Genomic DNA, 13142 nt, shown 5'->3' on the forward strand with positions numbered 1-13142 from the left:
CATTTAAGAATTATGGCAGCCACTGTTCTTGGGGACCTTCAATGCTGCAGACATTTTTGGTACCCTTCCCCAGATCTGTGCCTCGACACAATCCTGTCTCGGAGCTCTACAGGCAATTCCTTGGACCTCATTGCTTGGTTTTTGCCCTGACATGCACTGTCAACTGTGAAACCTTATATAAACAGGTGTGTGCCTTTCCAAGTCATGTTCAATTAATTGAATTTACCACAGGTGGACTCCAATGAAGTTGTAGAAACGATCAATGGAAACAGGATGCACCTGAGCTCAATTTCGAGTCTCATAGCAAAGGGTCTAATACTTATGTAAATAAGGTATTTCAGTATTTTATTTGTAATTCATTTGTAAACATTTTATTATTTTGAATCCATTTTAGGATAAGGCTTAACAAACCAAAAAAATCAAGGGGTCTGAATACTTTCCAAATGCACTGTACATACATAAATATACTGAACAAACATTTCACGCACCATGCAACAATTTCAAAGAGTTACAGTTCATATGAGGAAATCAGTGAATTGAAATACATTAATTCGGCCCTAATCTATGAATTTTGCATGACTGAGAATACAGTTGGTCACAGATAGCTAAAATAAAATGGGCCTCACAGTAGGCCTTAGGATTTCATCATGTTATTTTTGTGCATTAAAATTGCCATCGATAAAATTAGTTGTGTTTGTTGTCCGTAGCTTATGCCTGCCCATACCATAGCCCCACCGTCACCATGGGGCACTCTGCTCACAATGTTGACATCAGCAAATCGCTCGCCCACACAACGCCATACTCATGGTCTAAGGTTGTGAGGCCGGGTGGACGTACTGACAAATTCTCTAAAACAACTTTGGAGGTGGTAAAGGATAGAGAAATGAACATTAACATCTCTGGCAACATCTCTGGTAGACATTCCTGCAGTCAGCATTTCAATTGCACGCTCCCTCAAAACTTGAGACATTTGTGGCATTGTGTTCCGTGACAAAACTGCACATTTTAGAGCGGCCTTTTATTGTCCTCAGCACAATGTGCACCTGTTTAATGATCATGATGTTTAATCAGCATCTTGATATACCACACCATTCAGGTAGTTGGATTATCCTGGCAAATGAGAAAAGCTTACTAACAGGGCTGTAAACAAATTTGTGCACATAATTTGAGAGAAATAAGCTTTTGTGCGCATGGAACATTTCTAGGCTCTTATATTTCAGCTCATGAAACATAGGAACAAAACATGTTGCATATATATATTTTTGTTCAGTATACATACATTAGATTTTACTCCGGTATACATTATATTATGTGTAGTGTTTTCAATAATACCATTACCGACCATGAGCTCTTTAATCCCACCCCTCAGCTACTCTCAGCCCATCCCACCTATCACCGTAGACCACCCTCGTTTGGTTTCCATGTGCCATATATTTCACTGTGCTGTGATGTTTTCCATATATTTTTAACCTTTCTAACCGCATAGTATCCACAGATCCACTCCCGAGTTGTGCATCGGTTCAAGGCACTGCATCTCAGTGCTAGAGGCGTCACTACAGACCCTAGTTCGATCCCGGGCTGTAAAACAACTGGCCGTGATCAGGAGTCCCATAGGGCGGCGCACAATTGGCCCAGCGTCGCCCGGGTTAGGGGAGGATTTGGTCGGGGTCGGCCGTTATTGTAATATATTAATTTGTTCTTAACTGACTTGCCTAGTTAAATAAAGGTTAAATACATTTTAAAATTAAGATGAAAACTTTTCCTAAGAACTATGTCTTACAAAATTATTAGTAGGACAATCTTTAGTAATCATTGTGATGTCACCAGATTGACTTTAGATGCAGCACTACTTTAGTTAGCTAGCTAAAATTGAGGGAAGAACGCCAGGATCGTACCCTTTTTTTCAATTCTTGCCTAAAATGACATACTCAAATCTAACTGCCTGAAGCTCAGGACCTGAAGCAAGGATATGCATATTCTTGATACCATTTGAAAGGAAACACCAGTTTGTGGAAATGTAAAAGTAATGTAGGAGAATATAATGCATTAGATCTGGTAAAAGATAATACAAACAAAACAACGTGTTTTCTATTTCTTTTTTTTCTCCATCATCTTTGAAATGCAAGAGAAAGGCCATAATATAATATTGCAGTTCAGGCGCAATTTAAATTTTGGCCACTAGATAGCAGCAGTGTGTGTGCAAAGTTTCATATTGATCCAGTGAAGCATTACAATACTGGACAATATTTTGTACCAAGTCTGCCCAAATGTGCCGAATTGGTCAATTGCTACATTTTCAAGTACATAACCACAGAGAACATACAAAAATGATATGGCAATACAACATTTAAGTTTACATCCTCCCAGGAATGTCATAGATGGTGGATTATTAACTTATACACTAACTTTCACACATCTAGATAGCCGGAATGGGTGGGTGTGGAGCCAGAGACAGTAGGGGTTCAAACTGTATAACCCAGTTCCTTTTATCAGACCAAACTATGCTACGTTTTATCTCTGGGACCCTCAGGAAGACAAATCAGAGCAAGATTACTGAATGTCAGTACATTATTTACCTTCAGAGGTGAATGTATCAAACCAGTTGCCGTAATCATTTTTGTTGTTGTTGTGCACTCTCTTCAAACAATAGCATGGTATTTTTCACTGTAATACCTACTATAAAGTGGACAGTGTAGTTAGATTAACAATCATTTAAGCTTTCTGCCCGTATAAGACGTCTGGAAAGTTTGCTGTTACTTACAACTGTCATGTTAATCACATTAGCACACGTTAACACAACCGCCCCGGTATAGGAACAGCGGTCCCGTGGAGGCTAGCTGACATTAGTATTGCTAGCTATTTCTGACAAACTTTGCTAGCTCATGGCAACATTGCCATCTCTCTAAATTAAACTTGACTATGTCGTAATGGTGTCAAAATTGTTTCCTACTAATTATTTGTCAACTTTAGCAATGTCATTGTATTTCCAGGTCACTATAGTATAGTTTTTACCAAACAGTCATTAACAACCGTTCAAAACGGCATTAACCATCAGTTGTACATCAATATGCTGCGGCATCTGTAGAATGTTGATAACAATGGCAATGACGGGAAGTGCAGTCCATGAATAGCTAGGTTTGTAAATTACAACATCGACAATGGTCAGTTTACTTATACATTATTCATTTACTCAAATGATTTGACAGATTTCTGTGGATATGATGACTATTTCTCAATTAAAAATGTTTTATCTTCAGAATGGGATCGAGGTGAAACCACGCAAGGATTTGCGTATTTATGCTATGGGAAGAAAACACTACTTCCAAATCCTGAAGTGTGAAGTCAGTGATTCTGGCACATACTCATGTGACGCTGGAGACTCCAGTACATCCTGCAATATAGCGGTCTACGGTACTGTCTGCCGCCTTAATAATCTCCCATATGAACAATATTTTGATGACTAACTAAGCTTATAATAAAACCTGCTAGTCATTCATTGCCTCACCTATAGGTTTGATCAGATATACTGTACTTTATGTTAACACTTCAGTGTTAAAGTATGGCAACACTACAGTGTTCGGGCTTTGTTTTTGGCTGGCGTTAAGGCGGAGCTAGTGTCAAACGCAATTTCGTCATGTAAAATCTGCGGCACTAGCATTTTCCAGCCCTAACGCCAGGTTCGGCAATTTACCTGTCTTATATCAGCTCGCTTGTGCTCAGATGGGCGGGATCGAAATTTTTGTGTCCTTAAAAATATGATCCAAAGAGCTAATTTCAGGCAGGGATATTTATGACCAACCAAATGCTGGTTTTAGAGGTAACTGAGTTGGTTATAGTATGACTTTTGAAAGCGTAAATGCAACCTATCCAGTCGTGAAACATACTGCCCTAATCTGCTTTTGGTGCCTGTATACCTTTTAAATAATACAATTTAGTTTAATTTGATTTAAAACCAAGCATAGCCTCCCCTCCTCTCAATTCAGTTTTTTTTTTTGCCCAATGCAATCGCAAAGTAGTTAAGATTGTCGATAAAGGCTTTGGCTCTTGAGACCACTTGGAAATAAATCTTAATCACCAAAGCTTTATTAAAATATTAAGTTTGAGAGTAGAAAAACAGTTAGCTGACATTCCCACTTTATATCTGCATTGTAAGCAGGCCCGTATTTTTTAAACCTTGCAGGTCCCGTTTTGGACTTAAAACCCCCTCCATGATGTGACCTACGTGTCCATGCCCATCATGAAATGAGAGATGAGAATGTAGACGTTTTCTGTAACCTGTAATAATTTGATGTTGGAGTAGAGGCAGTCCACATCCATGGTGAATAGGAAGTCGCTGGTGCCAACCTTGGCCAGGAAGGCCGCCGTGTCCTGCGAGCCTCTGGTAGTTGTCCTCCTGGCCGAGTTGGCGTTCCACCTTCTTCACGTATTGACCCCTGTCCAGGATGACCATAGCTGACCCTTTTTTCGCCGGTTTGATGGTGACCGTCGCGTCCCTCTCCAGTTGCCTGAGGGCGGTCACCTCCTCCTTGGGCAGGTTGCCCCGTGCCCCTGGTGGGAGAGGGACGCGACACTGTCGGGTGGTTCCCACCCTGAAGGTTCCGTGAATAGTTGTTTATTTTCTGGTGTGTCCATTCGTATCTGTTGACAGAGCTCTGTCACCGCGTTCATGAAGATGGCGTTGTCCAGGATGTTAAGGTCCTCTTGATCCATGGGCGAGGGGGTCCATGAGGGGCGGAGGACAGTGATGGTCGCAAGATCACCGGGGGGGGGGGGCAGACGGAGAGGTCATTGGAACATTGGGAGGCCATCCCCCTTGGCGGCCAGAAGCTCAACAATCCTCTCAATCCCCGGTGTCACCTTGTTTCGGTCTCCTTCCGTCCCTCACTGATGTCATGGGGTCTTCTGCCCCCCTGGTTGGCGTGTGGCCGAGGGCCTTTTTGTGTCCAGTCACCCTGGTCGGGGCATGGTCTGGGCCGAGGTCAGACTGTGTCGTGTTCCGCATCGGAAGCCCTCCCTGTGCCACCCGGGTTTGGGTTTGGCCGGGTCTTGGGTGTTCTGGGGATGGTGGTGTCGGCCTATTGGTCTTGCCGGTCCTCTTTCCTCCTCGTTGTGCGGTCTGAGGGGCTCTCTCTTTATTCCCGCATCTGCGTGTCTGTTCCGGTGGTGTCTCCCAACATCCTCCTTGTGGCCCCTAGTCACCTTTCTCCATGCGCTCCAGCCAAGTGGTGTTTCCGCCAGGTTGCATCTGTTCTGCCTTGAGTGTGGAGATGGACTCCTCTCCTCCTCTTCCGATGAGGCTTCCTTACTTTCCGCCAACGCCCGGATGAAGGGCGGGACAAAGCTGCTCCAGTAACTATGTCACAGCCACTCCGACGAAGCCACTGACAGTCCATCGATCATCTCCCTCGCCTTCCGCTGACAACGGCTCTCCCTAGAGGTGGTTGTTGATCTCCTCCAGGTAATGTCAAGATCTGATGAGCAGTGTTTTGGCAGTGGTCTTGACACTGGGGTGGAAGAAGAAGGTGGCTACCGACTCGGCCCTACTGTGTTTTGGATCATTGGTCGGTAGTTTATCCTCCATTGTGATCTCCTACCTCCGTGTCGTGTCCAGTGTCGTGTCCGGTGCCATTTGACACCGGACACCGGTGCCGTCTGCTCTGTGCCTGCCAACCATAGGGTGTCTGTTGGAAGACGAGGGGGAGGAGGCGTAACCCCATAGGGTTGGCAGTGTGCTTTCAGAGGCATCGGGTATGTGTTGGAGGCTGTTGCCTCTCCACTGTCCCTGGCTGCCTCACTCTGAAACAGGGGGCCTTCTAAGTTGGGTGCCTTGACCTCCATTTTCCTATTGGTCTCTCTATAGAGATTTGGGAGTGATGTACTCCTGCTCCCGTTGTGAGGCTCAGGACCTGTTGAAGGCAGTGGTCCACTCTTGTGGAGTTCTAACCAGCCCAAGGAGAAGCCTCTGTGCAGTGTTTGGCAACCTCACAATGTCTTCTAATTTGGGTTCCGATGTACTCCTCCTGTGTTCTTTTGGTACCAACCCATAGTGTGGGTTAGCGACAGATTCCGTAAGTGTTGGAGGCAGTAGTCAGACCTTGTGGGGTTCTAACTAGCCCAGGGGGCAGCCTCTGTGAGGTGTTTTGTGGTCCCATGGGATCTCCATAGCTGTGCACCTTGTCCTCTGTTTGGTGAATGGTCGCTACCTGTGAGTCATCTGTCCGTTTAGTGTGCCACCAATGCTAAGAAGATACTTACCTGGGGTGGGCACACTTGTTCGAACAATACTTACCTGGATGGGTCCTCATGGTTTTGTCCTCTTGGTGATGTGTTGAGGTTCTGTTGTATGTTTTGTGTGTGTGTGTGTGGTCCCATTCCAATGAAAGGTGTCTAATGAGCTCAGGTTCCAAATCACCACCTCGAACCTCTTTCCCTGTTGTTATCATCCAACCACTGAAATCCACCATAGACACCTCCGTTGTTGTGTTTAACACCCTGTGTTGACCCACCATGTGTCGTAGTAGGTTCTCCTGTTGGGCTGTGTGTCCAGGTGTTGTCAAGTGTTGGTCACCCATCCATAGTAGCCACTCCTTCGGCTAGGGTAAGGGTGGTAGTTCCATTGCGTTGTTGAGTGTTGGCCACCTGCCCGTCTTAGCCGCTCCTCTGGCTGGTGCGAAGGTGGTGATTCCATCCCTTTTGTGGTGTTGCACCAGCACCCATTGTCCCACACCTGTCCGTTCTGGTCCACCTTGTATCCATAGAGTGGAGGATTCTGTGTGAGTGGGGTCTTGAGTAAAGATGGTGGTTCCCTCCCCTGTATGTTGTTGTAGCACTTGTTATTCAACACCTGCCCATTGCAGTTGCCTTTCTATCTGTAAAGCAGTGGTTCCGTTTAGTGGAGGTTCCGTTCGGTGCAATGGAACGATGCTGGGGCTGACTATGTCCGGGTCCCCAGGTGGCCAGGTTATGTTTTGATTATGAATCCGCAGGGTCGATCTGACACCTTCAAGCTGTGCAGAGACCGGGGGGAGGGACACTCCGCTTGCCGAGCAGGAGCGCCAGGGGGGTCCGGGCACAACCAGCCCAGGACTGTAGAGTGGGGTCTTGGTGGTTCCATCCCTTTAGTGTTGTAGCACCCGTTGTCCTACACCTGCCAGCTGTAGTCGCCCTTTATCCATAGTGTGGATACAAGGGGGGGGGGGTGCACCACTCTGCATACCGAGCAGGAGCACTGGGGGGTCCAGGCACAACCAGCCCAGAGGTGAAGAGTGTGGTCTTGTGTACATCCTGTTATTGCAGCAAAAGTTATCCATCTCATGCCACCGCCGGCACACCAGCCGCCCGTGTCTGGCAAGTTGTTTATGGGGTGCGATGGTTATGTGTTGTGGGTTCCTTCTGAGCGGGGTTCCATCCATTAACTAGCGTTAGGGTAGGGCCAGGGTTAGAGTTAGGCTTAGGTTAAGGTTAGGGTTTGGTTTAGAGTAGTGTTAGGGTTAGGGAAAGGGTGTTCCCCTTGCATGGGGACAAGTGAGGTGGGCGATCCCCGGTAAGGAGGCAGCTCCTGTTTGGGACTGTCACTCCACGTCAGGTGCCAAGTTTTTTGCTTCCGTTTGCTCGCCGTCCATTCCTGGTAGTGAGTGTTTGTCTAGTGTTGGAAGATGTCCAGATTGGGTGCAGATGCAACTGTTTCCTTCCTCTCATGCAACTGAGTTAGGAATGACACCTGTAGCTTTGTATTGACTGGGTATCAATACACCCAGCTCAAATTGATATTCAATGTCTGCTTTTGTTATTTTTTACCCATCTACCAATAGGTGCCCTTTGCGAGACATTTGAAAAACTCTCTGGTCTTTGTGGTTGAATTTGTTGCTGAAATTCAATGCTTGACTGAGGTACCCTAAAGATAATTGTATCTACAGAGATGTAGTAGTCATTAAAAAATCATGATAAACACTATTATACCATGGCATTGTTGAATATTCATTTCTTATTTGCTTGAAGGGCATTCTAGAGCATGCATTATTTCCCTATAACTCTATATCAGCACGGTCAAACTCAATGTCTATAGTTCATTCTTAATGTCTAATTTAAAACATTATTGGTATTGTTGAAGTTTATTTAACTTATAGCAAGCTTGGATTAATGGTTTGGTTAGCTAAACTAGCAAATTTGTTTGCTTGGTTACCACAGCAACTACTGTAGCTCATTTAAGGACCAAACAAATCAACAGCTGTGCCAACACTGTGTACTACTCCCTTCACAGAGCAGTGCAAACTGCCTCTAACCAGAAAAGAAAGAGGAGTGGGAGGCCCCAGTGCACAGCTGTGTAAGAGGACAAGTATATGAGAGTGTCTAGCTTGAGAAACAGACGCCTCACAAGACCTCAACTGGCAGCTTCATTAAATAGTAGAAGGCCAGCATCCCGGAGTCGCCTCTTGACTGTTGACATTGAGACTGGTGTTTTGTGAGTACTATTTAATGAAGCTGCCAATTGAGGACTTGTTAGGGTCTGTTTCTCAAACTAGACACTCTAATGTACTTGTCCTCTTGCTCAAGCAGAAAACTTGGTCCTTAAATGAGCCAGACCCCCATCTCATCGTCCAGGAAGTGGTGGAAGCATGATGGTCGGAGAGCGCACAGGGGGAACACGGTGGCTTCCCATTCTGCCAGGTAGATGTTGGCGTAGGCGGGGGCGAACCGCTTTCCCATGGCCACTCCTTTGACCTGCAGGTAGGTGTTTCCATTTAACTCGAGGTCGTTGCAGGTGAGCGAGAGCTCTAACAGCCGCAGCAGTTGTTTGTGTGGTCTACTGTCCTGAGGGTGGCGCTCGAGGTGAGCGCTGACTGCGGCCAGGCTGGTTCCAACTTTGATGTTGGTGTAGAGGCTGTAAACGTCCATGGTAAACAGGAAGTCGACCGGCGCCCACCTTGGTTGCTGCCACCTTGTCCAGGAAGTCCACCATGTCCTTGATGTAGCAGTCGTGCCTCATCGCCAGCAGGCGTAAGTAGGCGTCAAAACACTCCGACACGCCGTAGGTTTCGCTGCCACAGTCGGACTCGATGAGTCAGCCGTGGGTCACCTCGTGGGGCACCTAGTGGATTTTTGGCAAGAGGTAGAGGTTCCTGCTCTTGGCCAGCGTGGTTCCCACCAGGTTGGTGCATTACCAGCCCATCGAGCACACCTCTGATGAGCAGAACCATCCGTTGGAAGATGGGCTGCTCCAGCCACCAGTAGTTCTCCTCCTGGTCGAGTTGGAGCTCAGTCTTCTTCACGTACTGAAGGGGGGGGGTCGAGTTTAAGGTTTTCCAGTCGGTTTCCAGTAGGTAGCGGACGCCCTGCGGCAGATTCGTGTCGGGCAGCTCTTTCCCTGAAGGTTCCGTGAATAGTTGTTTATTTTCTGGTGGGCCTTCTCCACGATCGCTGTTCCCTCTGGGTTCCGCGGTGTGCATTGCCTTTGCGGCTGTCAAAGTAGTCAGCCACTTTGAGCTGACGGTGGTAGTCGGCAATCTCAGGGTGGAACCGGATACATGCCTCCTTGCCCGGGTTGAGCGTGGGCATGAATGAGAGGCCTCGTCGGGACAGGGAGAGTAAGGGCTTTATGGGTGTGAAGATGCGCGACAGGACCACTACCTCTATGCCGGTTTCTCCCGTGCTTCGATCAGAGTGCGGTGGGTGCGTTGTGGCATAGTCCAGCCCCCTGTTGTCCTCCTCTTGGTTCGGTGGTGTGGTGGTCATCGGCGGGGTTGCCCATCAGTGTCGGTCTCCCCGAATTTGGGTCGGAGGCGGGCGTGTGCGTGGTTCCCGGCGCCCGAGTCCATCTGAGGGTCTTGGTCTTGGTCATGGTGGGGTACGGCCCCGCCGGTCGGGGCACGGGAAGGTGGGCAGGTGGCTTGGTGCCGTCAAGAGGGTCACTCTCCCCCTGGTCTGGGCCAGTGAGCGGAACGGTTAGTTTAAACAATTGTCACATCGCCATGACCGGGGTCCAGTGCAGGCCATCCTGTGGGGAGTGGAACTGTGATGAAGGCAGCAGAGGGAAATGTTTTCTGTGGCCGATCAATCCATTCAGGATATCCAAGTTAATCCGGTCGGCCAACGGCATCGTAGGAGAGTAATTGATCTTCAGCAAGAAGATGGCAGTGTTCGGGAAGCTGGGCTAGTTGAGGCCTTGTGGGAGGTGGTAGTCATTCCCTTTTCTCAGTTGTTGAGGCCAAAGGAGAGGATGACCTTGGCCACCTCGGGACAGCCCTCGGTTCGCAGGTAGTCGAGGAGGAGGATGCCTTGGCAAAAGCGGGCAACGGGGATGTGGTCGGAGAAGATCCGAAGGAGCCTGGCGATGTTGGAGTCTCCCAGGATGAGGATGGGACAATGGGGCGGTACCCTCCACTTGGGCTTGTAGCGAGCACCGGGATGACACAAGAAGCGACTTGTGTCGGGCGTCGACAGTGCTTCCGTTACTGTTGGTGTGGTTGGATTGGCGGCGTCGGAGGTGGTTACGGCGTCGGGCTGATGGGCCGGCCCGGGGTCTCGCTGCTCAACCTTTGATGGGGAGCAGGGCAATCCTGCTGGCTGGGGGTTGAAAGGCCTTGACGAGTCGCTGACGGATGCTCTCCGTCAGTCGAGGAGATTGCCAGGGATTTCCCCAGGTCCACCACCGGATGGGGATATTCCGGAGGCAGCAGCGAGGTCGGTGGGATGTGTGGAGGCGGCAGAGGGGGAGGGGGGCGGTCACCGTGCTCATAAAGATGGTGTCGTCCAGGATATTGAGGTCCTCTTGATCCATGGGCGAGGGGGTCTGTGAGTGGCAGAGCGGAGACAGCGGTGACCCCGAGATCGCTGGGGGGTGGACGAAAAGGTCTTAGAACGTTGGGAGGCCATCTCCCTTCATCTCCAGAAGGTCGACCATCCTTCCAATCCCAGTGTCACCCTGGTCGGGGTATCTCCTTTACCCAAATCCAGATTGCAGATGTTCTGAAAGAGCTGCAAAACCTGAACCAGTACAAATCAGCTGGGCTTGACAATCTGGACCCTCTATTTCTGAAACTATCCGCCGCCATTGTCGCAACCCCTATTACCAGCCTGTTCAAACGCTCTTTCATATCGTCTGAGATCCCCAAGGATTGGAAAGCTGCTGCAGTCATCCCCCTCTTCAAAGGGGGAGACACCCTGGACCCAAACTGTTACAGACCTATATCCATCCTGCCCTGCCTGTCTAAGGTCTTCGAAAGCCAAGTCAACAAACAGGTCACTGACCATCTCGAATCCCACCGTACCTTCTCCGCTGTGCAATCTGGTTTCCGAGCCGGTCACGGGTGCACCTCAGCCACGCTCAAGGTACTAAACGATATCATAACCACCATCGATAAAAGACAGTACTGTGCAGCCGTCTTCATCGACCTTGCCAAGGCTTTCGACTCTGTCAATCACCATATTCTTATCGGCATACTCAGTAGCCTCGGTTTTTCTGATAACTGCCTTGCCTGGTTCACCAACTACTTTGCAGACAGATTTCAGTGTGTCAAATCGGAGGGCATGCTGTCCGGTCCTCTGGCAGTCTCTATGGGGGTGCCACAGGGTTCAATTCTCGGGCCGACTCTTTTCTCTGTATATATCAATGATGTTGCTCTTGCTGCGGGCGATTCCCTGATCCACCTCTACGCAGACGACACCATTCTGTATACGTCCTTGGACACTGTGCTATCTAACCTCCAAACGAGCTTCAATGCCATACAACACTCCTTCCGTGGCCTCCAACGGCTCTTAAATGCTAGTAAAACCAAATGAATGCTTTTCAACCGTTCGCTGCCTGCACCCGCACGCCCGACTAGCATCACCACCCTGGATGGGTCCGACCTAGAATATGTGGACATCTATAAGTACCTAGGTGTCTGGCTAGACTGTAAACTCTCCTTCCAGACACATATCAAACATCTCCAATCTAAAATCAAATCTAGAGTCGGCTTTCTATTCCGCAACAAAGCCTCCTTCACTCACGCCGCCAAACTTACTCTAGTAAAACTGACTATCCTACCGATCCTCGACTTCGGCGATGTCATCTACAAAATAGCTTCCAAAACTCTATTCAGCAAACTGGATGCAGTTTATCACAGTGCCATCCGTTTTGTTACTAAAGCACCTTATACCACCCACCACTGCGACCTGTATGCTCTAGTCGGCTGGCCCTCGCTACATATTCGTCGCCAGACCCACTGGCTCCAGGTCATCTACAAGTCCATGCTAGGTAAAGCTCCACCTTATCTCAGTTCACTGGTCACGTTGGCAACACCCACCCGTAGCACGCGCTCCAGCAGGTGTATCTCACTGATCATCCCTAAAGCCAACACCTCATTTGGCCGCCTTTCATTCCAGTTCTCTGCTGCCTGTGACTGGAACGAATTGCAAAAATCGCTGAAGTTGGAGACTTTTATCTCCCTCACCAATTTCAAACATCTGCTATCTTAGCAGCTAACCAATCGCTGCAGCTGTACATAGTCTATCGGTAAATAGCCCACCCAGTTTTACCTACCTCATCCCCATACTGTTTTTATTTATTTACTTTTCTGCTCTTTTGCACACCAATATCTCTACCTGTACATGACCATCTGATCATTTATCACTCCAGTGTTAATCTGCAAAATTGTAATTATTCGCCTCCCTCCTCATGCCTTTTGCACACAATGTATATAGACTATCTTTTTTTCTACTGTGTTATTGACTTGTTAATTGTTTACTCCATGTGTAACTCTGTGTTGTCTGTTCACACTGCTTTGCTTTATCTTGGCCAGGTCACAGTTGCAAATGAGAACTTGTTCTCAACTAGCCTACCTGGTTTTAAATAAAGGTGAAATAAAAACAAATAAAATTTTTTGGAAGGATCCTGTCAGCGTTCTGGGTGGGGTATGGGTCTCCATCTCCTTCCGTCCATCACTGATGTCAATGTGGTCTTTTGCCACCTCGTTCCAGGCCTGAGGTCTGACTGGGCCTTTTTCCTCGTCGAAGTCCCTCCCCATGCAACCCTGGTTAGGGTTTAGCTGGGTTCGTTGTGCTCTGGGACCACAGTCACTTACACAGGCCTCTCATGTCCAGTCACCCTGGTCGGGGCCTTATCTGGGTTGAGGTCGGACTGGGTCGTGTTCCGCATTGGAAGC

General features: G+C 48.2%; 1 protein-coding gene across 1 annotated transcript in view; it reads left to right on the forward strand.

The window, feature by feature from the left end:
* The window catches only part of LOC135547080 (obscurin-like protein 1), a 74097-nt gene that overhangs the window by 47976 nt on the left and 12979 nt on the right, over positions 1 to 13142 (forward strand). The window contains exon 18 of the mRNA XM_064975734.1: positions 3258 to 3411. Coding sequence (XP_064831806.1) covers positions 3258 to 3411 — 154 coding nt within the window. The remainder of the gene's footprint in view (positions 1 to 3257; positions 3412 to 13142) is intronic.

This window comes from Oncorhynchus masou, chromosome 10, assembly GCF_036934945.1.
Source record: "Oncorhynchus masou masou isolate Uvic2021 chromosome 10, UVic_Omas_1.1, whole genome shotgun sequence".
Classification (NCBI taxonomy): Eukaryota; Metazoa; Chordata; class Actinopteri; order Salmoniformes; family Salmonidae; genus Oncorhynchus; species Oncorhynchus masou.